Here is a 19,760-nt window from a genome sequence, read left to right on the forward strand (position 1 = left end):
TCTCTCTCTTTCTCTTTCTCTCTCTCTCTCTCTCTCTCTCTCTCTCTCTCTCTCTCTCTCTCTCTGTGTGTGTGTGTGTGTGTGTGTGTGTAGCTGAAAGTCTGAGATGGAGTTGCTATTTACCCTTCTGCTCTTCAAATGTTTGGAAGCTCTTAGGGCTTTTTATACTCCATCCTTAATATCACCTGTGGTCCTAAATAGAATGAGAATTGAAGATGTGTTTATTAAAAGAGAAAGCACGCAACACTTTCCATTTCTTACACCTGGGCTGAATTAAAAAGTTAGCCCCACATTTTCCCCCCCAGGGTATTACTCCTTCAGAGGCATTAATCAAAAGTGTATGATAGGGCAATCTGCTTTGTATTTGTCATCTCATTTTTTTTTCAAATTTGCTGCCCCAAATAGTCTGCACAAAATACTCACAGAGAATTGCATATTTGGCACCCTTAACATTTTCTTCCTGTTTGATTCCATCTTTTATGGATAAAGGTACTTGTCGACTTACAACCACAATTGGGACTGGACTTTGTTAAGTGAGCTGTGCCTGATTTCATGTTCTCTTCTGCCATGATCATTAAGCCAATCATACGGTCGTTAAAATGAACCATATGTTAAGTGAATCCAGCTTTCCCCATTGACTTTGTTCGTCTGAAGTTGCAAATAGTGTTCACATGTCACTGAGATACCCCAACCATTGTAAATATGGGCTAATTGCCAAGTGCTCAAATTTTGATCATGTGACCAAATGTTGTAACTTCAAACGTTCATTAAATGATGGTTGTAAGTTGAGGACTACCTGTGGATGACAAACTGTTGATGCATGATATATCTTCTAATACATCCCCTTTTCAAATTTTCTAAGTCAGTGTTGGAGGTCACACACACCCTCCCCCAGAGAAGGAAATATTTTGGGGAATATTAAAAAGGCAGAATATTATATTTCCCCAAAGGATCTTAAAGGCAGAAGAGCAGGCCCAGTTTTTCTTAATAGCCCCAAACAGAAATTGAGCAGGCCAGCTCTGTGGAAGTGCAGATTTGATAATCCCATTCAGAAAGACTCAGGCCCCATTCATGAGCAAATACTACCAGGCAGAAGCCAATTCAAGGCAAAATATTTTGAAATCCCTGGCAGCAAAACAGATAGCTAACAATAGCAGAGTGATAGAATTAGAACCAGCAGCCGCTCACCCAAACATCCAACACAGGACATAGCCATCAGCCCCAGTCCCAGAGAAGCAGGACATGGCCTTTAGGACATAATAGGATTAACCCAGCACCATTAGAATACCAAAAGGGCACACTGAATCTCAGGCCAAAGTTCATGCCACAGGAACATCTCCAAACACAAAAGCCCAAGATGGTATAAAACCCACCATTGCCAGTTCCATGTGTTCAGCCACCCCAGAAACACATGCAGTGTCACTGAAGTTTCTGGCAACTCAATAAAGAATCTTCCTTCCAAACAGCCTCCATTTTCTTTATTCCCAGCTTGGACTGGATCCTGATGATTTTTCTTTCAACATCAGTGTCTCTCAATCTTGGCAACTTGAAAATGTCTGGACTTCAACTCCCAGAATTCCACAGCCAGCTGAGCTAGCTGTGGAATTCTGGAAGTTGAAGTCCAGACATCTTCAGGTTGTCAAGGATAAGAAACACTGTCCTGGGAGACATCTGATCGCGTGGTTGAAAGAAAGAACAAAGTTATGTCTTTATCAACTTTCTTTCCTATGGTATCTTCCTGATGTGGTAAAAGGACAGTTGTGAGACTTGTAGAAAATTTTGGGACCTTCTATCTTTTCCCTTGGAAAACCTAAAGTGGATTCATCTTTATCATCTTTACTGTTTTGACTGGTTTGATTGAAATATAATTTTAATTCTGCTTTGATTGTATTTTAATTTCATTGTGATAGTTAATAGGAGTTATTCTAAATGGCAGCTGATGGTTGAGTGGAACAAAATATGGTGAGGTGGAAAAAGAAATATTCATCATATATGTGGCTATATGTGCAGTCAATAAATATTAATAATTAACTATAAACAATTAACCAGTGTAACAAACTGCCTTCAGAAGTTGTGGGTGGTTCATCACTGGAGGTTTTTAAGAAGAGACTGAAAAGTCACTTGTCTGGAATGGTATAGTATCTCCTGAAGAATAATTCCATATTAAAATTGACATTGAAAATTAGTCTTCATTGTGTAACAAAGTATTATGCCACAAAGCTAAATGCATAAACCAAATCCACTTTCTGCAACCAATTTGTATCATTCACATATCTAACCTAGAAGGATTCTGTACACATTTATACAGTTTTGTCTTCCACAGAAAACTCTGAAAATGTATCCCTTGAATATTGGAAAACTGTCTCATTTATATAATTACATCAGAAGTGGTTTACAGAAATCTTTTTTGCAGGTATTACATTAGGTCAGTGGTTTTTGATCTGGGCAATTTCCCAATACGTGAACTTCAATTTCCATAATTGTCTAGTCAATATGGTGATTGTTGAGAATAGTGACAACCAATGTTCTGGAAGTTATCCAGGTTGGGAAATTATTACATTAGATTTATGGCAATCAATACATTATCCAGTCATCCAAAAATGGTTTTCTCTTTGCTGATGATCCTCAAAATTATACAGAGTATATGTTTACAAATGGCATTAAAATAATCTGGTACAAGCAACCAAGATTATCTAAAAAATAAATGAATGTTCCTATCAGCAAATTTCATTATTAGATAAAGAAGGAAAGATTTGATTTTCATTTATTAAAAAAAATAGAATTACATGCCAATGTTAGACATTGTATCAGACATTGACAGTCACACAAAAGAGACTGCTGTATGGTTATGAAGTCCAGTACAAGGAAATTAAACAATAAAAATAAATTTCTTTTACTTCTCCCACTGAATGTTGCAGTTCTTCAACAGTCTCCACATGGCAACCTTGACTTCCTTATTCCTCAGTGTGTAAATCATAGGATTCATCAAAGGGAAAACCACAATGTGGAGAAAGCCCACCATTTTGTCAAAGGGAAAGTCATAGAAGGGGTGACAGTAGAGGTAAATGGCTGGACCAAACATGATGAAAACAATGATGATGTGAGTGATGCACGTAGAAGATGCTTTGCTCTTCCCTTGGCTGGTACTTGTCCTCACTTTGATCAGCAGTGCCCCATAGGAAATGAGAAGGAGGATGAAGCATCCAGCAGTTGTAAGGCCACTGTTGATAAACATAACAAATTCTAGACTGTAGGTGTTGGTGCAAGCCAACCTGATTATTTGGGTGACATCACAGAAGTAGTTGTCTAATTTATTGGGACCACAAAAAGGGAGTGGGTGGATGAGAATGATTTGAGTTATGGAATGCATGAATCCTTCAGCCCATGCAGTCACCACTAAAGCCCAGCAAACTGGCTTGGTGATAATAGTTATATAATGCAATGGAAAATAGATGGCCACCAACCGATCAAATGCCATGGACATAAGGAGACTGACCTCAGCTCCACCTAGAAAGTGGATGAAAAAAATCTGTGTCAGGCAACCTGTGAATGAGATAGTTTGGCATCCAGAGAAGAGGCTGACTATCAACTTTGGAGGGGTGACACAGCTGTAGCAAATGTCCATCAAAGCCAGGTTGGCCAAGAAGAAAAACATGGGAGCCCCTAATTGAGGATCTTTCCAAATAGTCACAATGATGAGAATGTTTCCAGGAAGAATGATGAGGTAGAAGATCAAGAGGAGGACACAGAGCAAGACTTGCAGTTCCCTGGTCTCTGCCAACCCTTCAAGAACAAACTCGGTGTGGTTGCCTGAGACCATCCTTTTTGTGTATTCCTGTAGTGGAATAGTGATGGGAATATTAAATGGGAGGAAATTTGTAACAAGTAAGGCTTTCCCCCCTCTTGTATACAAACATCTAGGCAAGAGAAAACAGTGTCACTCTTTACTGCCATTCAGGTTTTTTTCTTGTACTTTGCAGCCCACATATGATTGTGCCACAAATCCTTTGTTTTCTGTTTCTGTACATGGTCATGTTTGCAGCTTTTAAAGTAGTTGTTTGGAAGGCAAGTGTCCACTGGTCTGCCTAAGCTGCTTACTTTTTCCTCTGTCTGGGCCATCTGATGTTCCATATTCAGAATAATAGAGTTGGAAGGGACCTTGCAGATCTGCTAATCCAATCCTAGTCCAGGCAGGAAACCCTATCCAGGGGTAGGCAACCTTGGTTCTTTTATGACTTGTGGACTTCAACTCCTAGAATTCCTGAGCCAGCCATGCTGGCTCAGGAATTCTGGGAGTTGAAGTCCACAAGTCATAAAAGAACCAAGGTTGCCTACCCCTGCCCTATACCATTTCAGACAAATGGTTATCTAACCTCTTCTTAAAAATGTTCACTGTTGGAGCATTCCCAACTTTGGGAGGCAAGCCTTTTCACAGATTAATTGTTCTAATTCCCTGGAGGTGAGGTCCGATTCATTTCAAAACTAGTACATTGTAACCAGCACCTTTCTGAATAGGACAGGTAAGGATCCAATGTTTACTGTTAAAATGATCAAAGTCTTTGAACAGTCTCCTTGTTCATAGCAGATCCCCAATTTGAAAAGGCTTTGTTTTTGCCTACAATAAAGAATTTTACTCTGCAAATTGAGAAGTTAAACTGAACTTACAAGTTGTTGAAGAGGCACTTAATTTCAAACACATCTTTTTGGGGGTCTGCTTATATCTGGAAGGAAAGATCTTTCAAAATCACTGTGCCCTATCGGCCTTCTTAGTTTTATCTAAAATATATTCATTCCTTCATTGAATAGATGTTTTCTCAAGTCACCTCTACCCACAAAAAGGTACCCTACTCATAACGTGAATTAGAGCAATCTTTGAAATGCAAATTCAAATATCAAGCAACAGGAGGGCACATGGAAATAGAAAATAGAATAATGTCAGTAATAAAATTACTTAGTTCCAAGCACCTTTTGAGGGTCTGCATATAGGATTTATCTGGAAGGAGAGATCTTTCAACATCCTTGTGCCCTACGGACATCTTCAGTTATATTTAAAAATGTATTTATTTATTAAGTCGCTGTGCCACCCATCTCCCCTACAAGGTGACTTTGTTCCTTCAATGAATATATGTGTTGCCTGCTTTTCAAATCATCTCTACTCATACAAACTACCCTTTTCATAAAGTGAATTAGAGCAATCCTTGAAATGCCAATTAAAATATCAAGCAACAGGGAGGCACATGGAAATAGAAAATGGAATCATGTCAGTAGATAAAACTGTTGTTAAAAATAGTAACACGTCAAGCCTTACCTTAAGCTCTTCTCAAATGTTGTTCCTGGCCTTATTTTCACTTTGCTTGTTTCCTACAATGCAGTCTCTAGTAGGAATTATATTATGGTTGTTGGCTGATCATCTCTATTAAATTGATGGTTGACTAGCTACCCCAAATCATCTCTCAGTAATCATCAGTCAGACCAAGCACAAAAAAATATCCCCTTCATAGTTGGGAGTTTCTTTCCTTGCTTCCTCCTTCCCTCCCTCCCAATCTTAGAATGAGGTTTGTGTTGGAACTAGAGAAAAAGAACTGAGATGCAAACATGGGTGATTAATTTTAGAGTTAGCTGGGACTAACTATACATTCTTGGATGGAGGAGAAGTTCCGATATTGTTCTTAACTGCCTGCTTTAGCTGTCCCTGTTTTCTTCCATCAAATGGATCTATTTCCATAAAGTAAATATTCTGAACTCCGAATATTGGTTCTGAACTCAGAACCAATTTTTTGTTCAACATCATGATAGCAGGAACATCAGAAATATAAAGGTAGCTATCCATCTATTCAAAAGGAAATACAAAAATTGCATATTAGTAAGCCTGTTTAACAAATATCTAAGGACTGGGTTGTTTCTTTTTTCTTTCTTTCTGAATTTGGAGATCAAAAATTGTTAGTCCAGTATTAAGCAGGCCCAGATTCTGTGAGATGTTATCTCTTTATTGCATTTCAGTCTCATAAAAAACTATGAAGTCCCCCATTGACAAGGTTGAAAAGAGTGAATGTTCCCAGGTGAACTTCAATACACAATTGGGAAGAGCTTTAATAAACCAATGCATTCTTCTTTGATAGCAGAAAGTAATGTAAGAAAAGAAAGGAGCCCATTGGGCCACTACTGAGCAGTATTTTCAGAAAGTGAATTCATCCCCTGAGTCTTTTGCCTTAGTCCTATGTCAGCGTCTTGCTCTCATTCCTTCCAAGGTCTAGTTGCCATTGTGAGTGAGATGGACAGTTGGATGCCTTGGAGGAAGTGAGGAAATGAAATGGGTAAGATGGCCATATACCTCTTCCATTCTACCTATCAAGTAATTATTGATCTTCACAGGTATAATACTTCTCCTTTGAGCAAGCTAGAAGATTGTGGGTGTCCCTGGATAAACCGGGCCCTTGTGTACGATTCTTTCTGCTGGTCTCCAAGGACCTTATTAAAAAGTTCACGCTAGTCAAACTTTTTTGAAAGCAATTCTGCATTGGATTTTCCCCAAGCAAACCTACTCTGTAGGTGTCTTAAATCACAGAGACCATCTATTCAGGTAATGTTGTGATTCAGTGTCAGCCTGTGGGTTCAGCAGCTGAATCAGACAATTCTGAGGAGGAGGAGGAGGAGGAGGGGATTGGAGAGCCTGCAGAAGAAAGTTCTGAGGCATCACAGAGCTCTCAGCCAGGCCCCTCCCATCTTGTTCCTCCTCAGACCCAGCTGTGTGAGCCTGAAAGCTTGGACGAAGATGATTCACAGCTGGCTTTGTTCAAGGACGCTCAAAGCAGGAGGCAGACAAGCAGGAGTGAACAAAGGAAGGCAATGAGGCACCTCGGGAGGAGGCAAAGAGAAGCCACGCCTTGAAACTGTGTTTAAAAGGGGAATGTGTGGGAGGTGCTGGTTGCTGAAGGCAACCGTTTGAACAGCTTCTGATTTAGTCATGTTAGTATTTGTTTTGCTCTGTTTTGGATCTGTTTCATTTCATTTGTGTAAATAAATTTGGTTGGCTTACTTTCAGCCTATTGACTATTGAAAAGGGGTTGTCCCTGACATTTCTTCAGGGCCAGTAGTAGGCTGGAACAGAACAGGTAATGGCGGGATGATGGGAATTATCATCCAATCAATCAATAGGGTGCTGGCTTCAGAAAGTCTATTTCCATCAAGAACCCTGCTCCTCAAACAGTCCCCAGAAACATGTCTTGTATTTATTTAATTTATATACCATCCGTCTCACTATCCAGTCATCATGTTGTCTTCTGATGATGTGCCTGGTTTTATATGATTCAGACTGCCCCACTACACATGGTTAGTTTAATTTTTCTGTTTTGTTATATACTACCATCCCAGGAAACTAGAATTAATTAGCAAAAATGCCACACTGAGCCTATTGTGGAATCATTCAATAAAGGTTTATACATATTAGCAGTTTCTTCACTTCTACACAGTTTCACGTCTAATTCAGTCTTACCATTTTCAGACTCATAATTCTTCTATCAAGCTTAAATCTTTCTCTCAACTGAGAATAAGAAAACATATAAAGCCTTTCAACTCCACTTTTTTTTCTTCTTGTTTTCAACTTAAAATCTTCCTGGGGAAAAAATTAACAAACCAATCTTGTTATTGTTGACTCAGCCTTCCATCCTTCCGAGGTGGGTAAAGTCAGGACCCAGATTGTTGGGGGCAATATGCTGATTCTGTAAACTGCTTAGCACTGTGAAGTGACATATAAGTCTAAATGCCATTGCTATTGCTATTTATCTGCTAGTTTTAATATTCACAAGTAGTCTCCGCATGGCAATTTGGATCTCCTTGTTCCTCAAGGTGTAGATCACAGGGTTCATTAAAGGGAAGACCATAGCATGGAAAAAGGCCACCACTTTGTCCAGTGGGTAATCTCGGAAAGGGTGGCAGTAGATGTAGATGGCTGGACCAAACATGATGAAGATGATAATGATGTGAGTGATACAGATAGAAGAGGCTTTGTTTTTTCCTATACTGGAGCCCATCCTCACTTTCATCAGCAGTGCCACATAGGATATAAGAAGGAGAATGAAACATACAACGCTTGGTATACCACTGCTAAAAAACATGACAAATTCTAGAGTGTAGATGTTGGCACAAGCTAATCTGATAATCTGAGTGATATCACAAAAGAAGTTATCCAACTCATTGGGACCACAAAATGGAAGTAAAATGATGAAAATAACCTGGATGATGGAATGTATCAATCCTCCAAGCCACGAAATTACTACCATAGCCCAACAAATGACCCTGGTTACCACCATGGTATAATGCAATGGATGGCAGATGGCTACATACCTGTCAATAGCCATGGCAAAGAGGAGGAACATCTCAGCTCCTCCTAGAAAATGAATGAAAAATATCTGAGTGATACAGCCTGAATAGGAGATTGTCATCCAACCAAAAAAGATGTTGAGGATGAGCTTTGGATGGGTGACACAGCTGTAAAAGATATCAATCAAGGCCAGGTTGGCCAAGAAGAAAAACATGGGAGATTCCAGAGAGGGATTCTGCAGAATTGTTACAACAATGAGGATATTCCCAGGAAGAATGGTGAAACAGAAGAGCAGCAGAAGACCACAAAATAATACCCGAAATTCCCAGATTTGTGATAATCCCTGGAGGACAAATTCAGTCACTGGTGAATAAGTTTTATTTTCCATCCTTATACCTGTAAAGGGATATAAATTTTAAGGAATCAGTCTTAATTTTTTTCCATTTAACTTTATGCAATTCCAAATATATCCCAGCAATGGATCTAGTAGTCCTGGGGACAGTAGGTTTTTAATCCTAGTTGGATCTCAGAATCTGTCTGGACCATCTGTTTTCCTAGGAACCATTCATTAATATTTCCTTAGGAGGAACTCTAATCTGAAATAGTTATTAAAAGGCTGGATCCTTCCGGATATTCTGGATTTCAGAGTCTAAGATAACCAACCAGAAAGGCTAAATCCTGCCTTACAAGAAAATTAGTTTTCTATTTTCACTCTTATTGACCATATGGATTGTTGTTCCCACCTTTATTGTGTTATCCTGTTATTGCCATCTGTTGAATGCCAGGGAAATCAGGAGATTCGGGCAGTTCAAATAAGTATAAAGATTTATTGAAAGCTTAAGCTCTCTACAAGAATCTGAGCTACTAATGGTCAAGGGAAATTAGCGGGAGTTAAGAAAGGCATTCAAGGTGAGCTGGACTAAGATCTCTTGTGGGTGTCCAGGAACTCATGACTGATGATGCATTTGACCCTTCCCTCTAGTTTAGCCTGATCAACTCCTACCCCTTTTAGTTGCATTGTTGGATAGCAAAGGTGGCTAACAATCAAGTACTGGGATGCATAACACCAGGTGTGTCACTAGAAGGGAAAATCATAAACCCGTGTCTCACTTACTTTGGCCATGTCGTGCAGGGGAATTCACTGGAGAAAGCTATTATGTTTGGAAAAGTTAATGGTAAAGGGAAACCAGGCCATCAAAAAAACATTGTGGCTGGACACTATCAAAGCTAACAAGCTATCAGAGCATAGAATAACTCAAAGAAATAGTGCAAGATCAGAAGATGTGGAGAATCCTATAGAATCACCAAGAGTCAGACATGACTGAATGGATAACATCAGCATCATTAGATGCATAGACACTTCACAGTCAATTTTAAGAGAACATGATCCTTTAACATTTTCTAGCACTTCTTACTCTCCAGGAAAATGTTTATCTTAAGCTTCCCCAAATCTGGTACCCTCTGTAACTGACAAATTACAACCCCTAGCCTGGAATTCTGATTCAACATATTTGTAGGATCTAAGATTGGGGACAGCTGCATTAGCCTGTTTTAATGTGGAACATGATATAGTATACAAATGGATTCAATAACTCAATAAAGCTATACTTTTACTCCCTGTGAAGCATTTTTAAGGTCTAATTCATTAGAGAGTATCCCATTGACCAAAATGGGTCCGATTGATAATCAGAAGAGAAGATGACTTAAAATGTGCCCTACAGTTGCCTCCCCTCCCCCACCAAAACAAAGTCAGGATTTCTCTATTTCTACATGAGGCAGTAACATCAAGAGAGAGGGAATTTTGAAAATAGACAAAATTCAGTAGTAACCAATGTAGAATTCTTTTGTCACAGAAAGCTGCTACCATCACTCTGTTTTAAGATCAGCAGCTCATTATTCATTATGATTTCAACTGAGACAACATGTTACTTGTACCATAGATAGAGTCTATGACTGGATATGACTTGAGGTGAGGGTCTGAATGGATGTGACGTGAAGTGAGGGTCTCTCAACTGGCTGCAAAGGAACTATGTTGAAAGGACTTACCACTCAGCTCCTGAGAAAGTATTAACACATTCTGAATTCTCAGCCTACCTGTATAACTCAGAATAACAGAGTTGGAAATGAACTTGAAGATCTTCAAGTCCACTGCCCTCCTCAAGCAGGAGACCCTATACCATTTCAGACAAATGTCTGTCCAATTTCTTCTTAAAAACCTCCAGTGCTGGAGCATCCACAAGTCCTGGAGGCAAGCCTTGCCATTGAGTAATTGTTCTAACTGTCTCCTTAGTTCCAGGGTGATCTCTCCTTGATTATTTTCAATATGTTGCTTCTTGACCTGCCTTCAGGTGCTTTGGAGAATAGCTTGACCCCCCTCTTCTTTGTGGCAGCCCCTCAAATATTGGAACACTGCTATCATATGTCTCCTAGTCCTTCTTTTCACTGAACAAGACATACCCAATTCTTGCAACCATTCTTCAAATGTTTTATCCACCAGTCCCCTAATCATCTTTGTTGCTCTTCTCTGCACTCTTTCTAGAATTCTGAACATCTTTTATATCGTGGCAACCCAAACTGGATGCAATATTCCAAGTGTGGTTTTACCAAGGCATTGTAAGGAGGCATTAACACTTTACGTTAACCCCCCCACCTTTTTTCTAGCAGCTGCAAGGGTAATACATATTCCCTTCTTCCACTCCCCCCCCAAGTTCTCAGTGTGGTATGTTGAGAGAGGGATAGAGAGCAAGTGATCTGAAGTCACTCAGCAATCTTCCGTGGCAAAACCTGGATCTCCACAATCCTAGTCCCACAGCCTATCTACTACTACAGCAGAGAGGATCTGAGAGTTGTTAAGGGCTCAGAAAAAAAAAGTGATCTGGTAGCAACCCAAAGATAAGAGGTGAAAAAAAACCCTTTTGGTTGAGGAAAAAAACCCTGATCTGTTCTGTCAAGTGAGTCCTTGTCTTCTCCTCTGAACAGCAATCGGAAAATGTGCTTTGCATGGAAGAATCTGGAGGAAGCATGCAAGAACTGAAAATAAAAGATATGGGATGGAGCTGATGGCTAGAAATAAATTAAGAACTTACCATTTGTTGTCCTCTCTTAAAATTGCTGGCAGACCCTTTGGTTGACCAAGTTGTCCTTTAATGATGAAACTTCGTAATAAGGTTTATTCAAGTCAGTCACTGTACTGTAATGAGATGTAGTGCTTTAATTTCCAAGACCGTTATTGTATAAAAAAGCAGCCCAAATTGTGTTTTCTGTTCCACTAGTTTTGATTTAAGTGTTAATACTGTACACTTCTATTTTTATATGGGAACTAGTCAAGGAGAGAAGCAACCTAGAACTAAGGAGAAACTTCCTGACAGTTAGAACAATTAACCAATGGAACAACCTGCCTCAAGAGGTGGTGAATGCTCCAACACTGGAAGTTTTTAAGAAGAGACTGGACAGCCATTTGCCTGAAATGGCATAGGGTTTCCTGCCTGAGCAGGGGATTGGACTAGATGACCTCCAAGATCCCTTCCAACTTCTTCTTCTTCTTCTTCTTCTTCTTCTTCTTCTTCTTCTTCTTCTTCTTCTTCTTCTTCTTCTTATTATTATTATTATTATTATTATTATTATTATTATTATTATTATTATTATTATTATTTATGTTCAACTGGATGCTATGGTTCATGACTGTCTTTGTATTATCAAATAATAAAACTATCTGATGCAAAGTCGGTTATGGGTGGACATTAACAGTTTAAGGAATCCAAGTTAAAACATCAGTTCCCCGAAAATACTGAAGACTTGTCAGCGCTTCTGCCTCATTTAAATGTGGAGGAGAAATCTGTTGTCTTCATACCTGTGAAGCCACCAGGAGGTAAAAAAAGACTCGAAGGAGACCTTACCTACTTTCTACAAATGTGAGCTTCTTGATCCAGATGCAATAACAGATTGGCATCCCACACAAATCTGTTAGCACAGGACCTTGCAAATTAAGGTGCCTGAGCCAGTAACATCATCACTGCATTCTGGCCCAGTTGATACCTTCTGGATTATTATTATTATTATTATTAAAAAATCAACTTTTCATAGAGTGAATCAGTGAATCAATCCATCAATCCTGGTGGATGAACTCAGGAAAAAACAAACCAACCAACCAACCCACATCTAAAGTTGGTGGTTTTTGTAACTTCCAGCCCAGGTCTCTCCATTTTATGAGGAAGCAGCTTCTGATGCTGGAGCTAAAAACATATAGACTTCTAAAAGTAACATATTAACTCTGGGCTACCACTGTATGTGACTGTTCAGGGAGACTCTCACCTGAGTGCCTTCTTACCTGAAATCAGTCTTTGAAGCTGAACTTGCTGGCAGGGAGGATCTTAGTCTAGAGGTAATTCATGAAAACATTTCTGAAGGTGGAATTGTGCAACATATTGGATCAGAGGTTGGACAATAAGGTTGCAAGCCATATAGTTCAAGTTCTAACTTTCTCTGATTGATATTTCCAAAAGACATGGCAATAATAGAAGAATGTTAGTTTGCTCTCTCTTGCTATTAAATTTGCAATCTCGGCAATCTTGAACACTTGATCATCAATGAAGAATAATGGCAAGATGTGGTTTTTCTCACTTTTGCTCTCCTTCTCGGTCAAGGCTTGAAATGAGATCTGCCGAGGAACTGGATTAAACAGACTGAGATGCAAAAATGGAATTTGGAGAAGGGGATCCTTGGTGATGGAGTTATTGGGGAATGAGAGAACATTCTCAGAAATGAGAGGAGTTCAAAAATCCTTCTAATTTATCAGTGCCCTTTTTCTTTCACTAATTGCATATATTTCACTAAAACATATATACTGAACCCAAATCAGTTTCATGCTTCCACCCTGTAAAAATATTCACCAGCCCCATCTATCTAGTTATATGAGGACTGGCAAAAATGAAGTAAATCTATTTTAGAAAGAAACAAAAATCAGAATATTGGTGGGATTTCATATCACCCAGAATATCTATAAGTTGCATACCTGTCCCATAAAAATATATGCTAAGTAGAAAACAGCACGTATTTCTTTATAATACTTCAAATAAATTAGAAGTAGTGCTGATGATTATGTAGATATTGCTGGGATGGGACCAGGGGAATATTCAAAACAAAACTTAAATTTAAGCATAGTTTTGGAACCTTAATTAAAGAGTTTTTAGAAGAATTGAACACAGCCCCTCAAACTTTTACTCTGGCCTTCCATTGGCCTTCCTCTAATTCACTTTTCTTCCCATGCCTACTAAGAAGATTATGTGATGGGAAAGGGGGAATTACAGAAAGGGGAAGGAAAGGGAAGGTTCCTTGCATTTAAGTTCTGACACTCGTGCATTTCTACAAATGTGTGTCATCAGACAGCCAAAAGATTCTGGATTTCCCTGGACAAACTGATCCCTAGTGTAAGATTCCTTCAAGTTCTCTCCAAGGTCCTTATTAAAAAAATGAATTCCAGGCAAATAGTTTTGAAAACTTGTTCTCCATTAAATTTATTAACTAGATCTGATTTTTCCCCCCAAACTGGTACCTTTCAAAGTGTTAATTAAAGTCCTCATCTCTTTGTGCAGTGCAGACATTCTTGCAGATGTTTCATTACCCAACTAGGCAACATCATCAGGACTAATTTACAGCCATTTCTTTTTTCCCAAAGAGGAACTTCTAGAACCAAAAAGTTTTGTGAGATTTGGTTTGTCCAATTCTGGCTAAATAAATAGACCTGAAGCAGGTTTCCTCTGTTCTGATTGGTAGAAGAATTGTTGATGGACTTTTTTAAACAACAAAACAGATTATGGAACAGATTGGAAGTTTATTTACTTTAATGTTCACAAATAGTCCCATTAGATGGCAGAATTGACCTGATCTCAGCTAATCCCCAAAAGGCAATCAGTACCGACTTTGAAGGAAGACCCATTGGAAAACCCCAGGCCAACTGGCAAACCTCACATGTTATGTTTATGTTCTGTTCTGTTCTTTGCTTTGTTCTGTTCTGTTCTGTTCTTATGATTTGACTTGACTTGGCTTAACTTGACTTGACTTGACATGACTTGATTTGACTTGACTTGAACTTTTTATTTGCTGCCAGATACTAACGGACTCTGGGTCATGTTCAAAACTGGAAAATCCATAAAACCAGATAATACATCAAACCAAATGAACAGCCCAAAGTAAATAAATCTTATAAACAACACCAAAAAGGGACTCTAGTTAAACAATAATATGCCAACCTCACCAAGCTTGGGACCAAATTCACATTTCAGAGTTTTCTGGACTCTTAAGAGGATTTGGTCCATATCTCTGTGGGGATGCTCTTCCATACCATAGGTTGGGCTCTGAAATGGGTCAATTTGTTGCCACCAACTTGCCATGGCCATCTTACCACAGTCAACTCGCCAAGGCTTTCTCGCAGTGGTCAACTCATCGTGGGACAACTCACCACACCCTGGCTGCATGACAACTTGGTGTGGACAATTCCATGTGAGACAATCTCAATGCGAAAAAGATATGGTCATATAAGGACAATGATGAATGACTATGTAGGAGATATACTGTACATAAATATGCATGCAGTCACCATGAGTTGCAGAGGACTCAAAGGAGATTTTACTTTATTCAAGAAAGTGTGCTTTATTTCTATCACTATTATTAGGCACAAAGTATACAGTCAGATTAACATCATGCTGGCCACGACAGCAGAAATGTCTTCAGACAGCGCTGGCTCAATGGTTTTGCAACAGAGATGAGCATCGACCCCTATAGTCAGCCACGACTAATGGAATAAAATCTTCATGGACTCCTTTTTTGTAATACACTCACATAGCGAAATGTCTATGGAGATTTTCAGTCATCCAGGTCATAGTTATCCCAAAGATGCTTTTTCACAAGGCAATTGGATTTTCTTATTTTTCTTTGAAGATGATTCGCTTTTCATCCAAGAAGCTTCTTCAGCTTTGAATGGATGGTGGGGAATGGAAAAATTTATACTCCTTGCAGATAGCTGGTCATTTGGATTCTTTTAGCAAGATGTTAGTGCTACCTGGAGGCTTATCTGTGTCTTCAGGGTCACCTGAGTAAACACAGATAAGTGAAAGTGACCATGTCATACTGGAATTTAATATAATGCAAACACTAGCAATAGAAAACAACCCAACCCGTATCTTAAACTTCAAAAGAGCTGACTTTCACAAACTCAGAGAGAACCTAGGAAAGATCCCATGGATGAAAATCCTAAAGGAGAAAACAACCCAAGTAGTGTGGGAAACCCTGAAAAAGGCAATCATAAAAGCTCATACCAGCACAATACCATTGAGAAAGAAAAACAAGAAATCCAAGAAGAAACCAGCATGGCTGCACAAAGATCTCTCTGACAAACTGAAAGACAAAAGGGACAAATACAAAAGATGGAAAGAGGGGCACCTAAGGCCAAAAGATTGAGGGCAATAGAAGAAGGGGACGACAGAGAATGAGGTGGCTGGATGGAGTCACTGAAGCAGTAGGCATGAGCTTAAATGGACTCCAGAAGATGGTAGAGGACAGGAAGGCCTGGAGGAACATTGTCCATAGGGTCGCGATGGGTCGGACACGACTTCGCAACTAACAACAACAACAAAGGCCAATTATCAGCAGACAGCCAGAACATGTAAAGATGAAGTCAGGAAAGCCAAGGCTCAGAATGAACAAAGTCTTGCAACAGAAATCAGGGATAATAAAATAAAAGTTTCTTCCAAAATATTAACAACAAGAAAAAAGTCAAGAAAACTGTAGGCCCACTAAAGAGAGAAGATGGCAAGGAAATAACAGGCAACAGGGGAAAAGCAGAGCTGCTTGACTCATACTTTGCATCAGTCTTCACACAAAAAGAAACTATAGCCCAACATACCCAAAAAAAAAACCCCACTGCAAAAGACATACTAGAAACAAAAATTAAAACAAGCAAGAAAATGATAAGAGAACACCTATCTGACCTTGAAGAGTATAAATCACCAGGACCTGACAGATTACATCCCAGAGTTCTGAAAGAGCTGGCAGATGTTATCTCAGAACCACTGCACTACATCTTTCATAAATCCTGGAGCACTGGGGAAGTACCTGAGGATTGGAAAAGGGCTGATGTGGTTCCCATCTTCAAGAAAGGAAGAAAAAAAAAACGGACCCAGGAAACTACAGACCAATCAGTTTAACATCAATACCTGGGAAGATCCTAGAAAAGATAATCAAAAAACAGATCTGCGAACAACTAGAAGCAAACAAAGTCACAACCAGTAGCCAGCATGGGTTTGTTAAAAACAGATCATGCCAAATCAACCTTATGTCATTCTTTGATAAAGGGACTAAACTAGTAGACCAGTGAAATGCAGTGGATGTAGTATACTTAGATTTCAGTAAGGCATTTGATAAAGACCACAACCTACTCTTTAGTAAACTAGAAAAAAGGTGGAATAGACAACATCATCACCAGATGAATCTCTAGCTGGCTGACAAACTGTACTCAATGAGTAGTCCTCAATGTCACTACATCCACATGAAGAGAAGTAAGCAGTGGAGCACCACAAGGTTCTGTCTTAGGCCCAGTACTCTTCAATATCTTCATAAATGACTTAGATGAGGGAATTGAAGGGGAACTCATCAAATTTGTAGATGACACCAAACTGACAGGAGGAGCCAACACCCCAGAAGACAACCTCAGGATCCAAAAAGTTCTAGACAAACTTGAACAATGGGCCCTATCCAACAAAATGAGTTTCAATGTGGAGAAAAGCAAAGTTTTACACCTAGGCAGGAAGAATCAAAGGTACAAGTACAGATTAGGCGAGACCTGGCTCAAAAACAGTAACTGTGAGAGGGACCTTGGAGTCCTAGTGGACGATCACTTAACCATGAGCCAGCAGTGTGCAGCAGCAACCAAAAAAATCTAACACAATCCTGGGTTGTATAAACAGAGGCATAGAATCAAGATCACACAAAGTATTAGTGTCACTTTATAAAACCCTAGTAAGACCACACCTGGAATACAATTTTGGTCACCAAATTGAAAAAAATTCAGAGAAGAGCAACTAAGATGATCAAAGGCCTGGAGACTAAAACATACGAAGAATGGCTACGGGACTTGGGTTTGGCTAAAGAAAAGAAGAAATAGGGGACGCATGATATGGTATTCTGGTATCTGAGGGGCTGCCACAAGGAAGAGGGGTTTACTTTGTTCACCAGAGCACCAGAGGGAAGGACAAGAAACAATGGTTGGAAACTGATCAAAGAGAGAAGCAACCTGGAATTAAGGAGAAACTTCCTGACAGTGAGGACAATCAACCAGTGGAACAGTTTGCCTCCAGAAATCGTGGGTGCTCCATCATTGGAGATTTTTAAGAAGAGACTAGACAGTCACTTGTCTGAGATGGTATAGGTTCTCCTGCTTGACCAGAGGGCCAGACTAGAAGACCTCCAAGGTCCCTTCCAGCTCTATTCTATTCACTATTCACCAGCTGTCTGCAAGGAGTATAAATCTTTCCATTCTCCACCATCCAGTCAGAGTTGAAGAAGTTTCTTGGACGAAGCTTCAAAGAAAAACAAGAAAGTCCAGTTGCCTTATGAAAAAGCATCTTTGGGACACTCACATAGCATTCAGATCAATTGGAGTTAAAATCCCATCGTGTTGACTCAGAGATGCTTTATGTTTTTTCAAATACAAAATATTACACTGAATATGTCAGAACTGCACAAAGGTTTCACAAACTTCCTGATTTGCTAGAACCACGATCCACCACATCATAGAATAGATTATCAGATTTGCTGATAAGAACATATTGAGGATCATAAATTATCTTATGATATCCCCAGTACGCCACTGGTCTGAGAGTATATTATAAAATTTAATGCTTTTCTGCTGTTCAAAGGCAAAATCCAAAACCAATAATTAATAACCAAAAATGCAACACTAAATAATACTTCCCTTTGAAAGATCTCAAAATGTATTAATGTATTAATGAAATACATGAAATGCATTAAATGCATTCATTTAATAAATAAAACTAATATTGTTGATCAGTCTCCACATGCCAGTTTGGATCTCCTTGTTCTTCAAGGTGTAGATAACAGGGTTCATCAAAGGGAAGACCACAGTGTGAAAAAAGGCTACCACTTTGTCGAAAGAGTATTCTTGGAAAGGGTGGCAGTAGATATAGATGGCTGGACCAAACATAATGATGATGACGATGATGTGAGTGAGGCAGGTAGAAAAGGTTTTGCTTTTCCTTGGACCAGAGCCCATTCTTACTTTCAACAACAGTGCCCCATAGGACATGAGGAGGAAGAGGCAGCATGCAACACTCATTAGGCCACTGCTAGCAAACATGAGGAATTCTAGAGTGTAGGTATTGGTACAAGCCAATCGGATGATCTGGGTGACATCACAAAAGATATTATTCAACTCATTGGGGCCACAGAATGGAAGTGGAATTATGAGAATGACCTGGATGATGGAATGTATGAAACCTCCAAGCCATGAAGCTACTACCATAGCCCAGCAAGTAACTCTGGTTACCACTGTGGCATAGTGCAATGGATGGCAGATGGCTACATACCGGTCAACTGCCATGGCAATGAGGAGAAACATCTCAGCTCCTCCCAGAAAATGAATGAAAAATATCTGATTGATACAGCCTAAGTAAGAGATTGTTCTGCAATCAGAAATGATGTTGAGGAAAAGCTTTGGATAGGTGACAAAGCTATAGATGATGTCCAGAAAGGCCAGGTGAGCCAAAAAGAAAAACATGGGGGATTTCAAAGAGGGATTCTTCAGAATTGTCACAATTATAAGAATATTCACAGGGAGGAGCATGATATAGAATAGCAGCAGGGTAACACCAAAGAATAGCTGTATCTCCCAGATTGATGTTAATCCCTGGAGGACAAATTCAGTTACTGCTGAATGAGTTCCATTTTCCATCTTAGATCTGTAGAAGAATAATAGATGGTCTCAGTGCTAATCTTTTCCATTAACATTCAAATCACTTCAAATATAACACAGCAGTATCTACCAGCTTTCTAGAGATAGTAGGTTTTTATATAACACAGCAGTATCTAACCTGCTTTCTGAAGATAGTAGGGTTTTTTAAAAAAAATCTCAGGTGGATATTTCAAGATGGGTTTAAAATGATGGCACCTGCCTATTTACCATTGTATGTCTCCTTTCAAGAACTTTCAAGGACATGCTTTCATCTTCATATCATTTGAAATCATTCTCCAAAGCACCTGAAAGCAGGACAAGAAGCAACGGATGGAAACTAGTCAAGGAGAGAAGCAACCTAGAACTAAGGAGAAACTTCCTGACAGTTAGAACAATTAACCAGTGGAACAACCTGCCTCCAGAAGCTGTGAATGCTCCAACACTGGAGGTTTTTAAGAAGAGACTGGCCAGCCATTT

The 19,760-nt window shown here is 39.3% G+C and overlaps 2 protein-coding genes across 2 annotated transcripts; both read right to left on the reverse strand.

Annotated features, from left to right (window-relative positions):
- Nucleotides 1-2,893: 2,893 nt before the first annotated feature.
- Nucleotides 2,894-3,820, reverse strand: LOC308678621 (olfactory receptor 4N5-like; the record flags this gene model as incomplete). The annotated part of the gene is made up of 1 exon (XM_081345848.1): nt 2,894-3,820. The coding sequence occupies one exon, from the start codon at nt 3,818-3,820 to the stop codon at nt 2,894-2,896; it is 927 nt and encodes a 308-aa protein (XP_081201974.1).
- A 3,958-nt stretch (nt 3,821-7,778) lies between these two features.
- LOC308678622 (uncharacterized protein) lies at nt 7,779-19,283 on the reverse strand (the record flags this gene model as incomplete). The annotated part of the gene is made up of 2 exons (XM_081345849.1): nt 7,779-8,716; nt 18,368-19,283. 2 exons carry the CDS (start codon nt 19,281-19,283, stop codon nt 7,779-7,781), a joined length of 1,854 nt encoding a protein of 617 aa, XP_081201975.1.
- Nucleotides 19,284-19,760: the final 477 nt, after the last annotated feature.

The sequence above is a fragment of the Vipera berus genome (genome assembly GCF_964194415.1).
Source record: "Vipera berus genome assembly, chromosome: Z".
NCBI lineage: Eukaryota > Metazoa > Chordata > Lepidosauria > Squamata > Viperidae > Vipera > Vipera berus.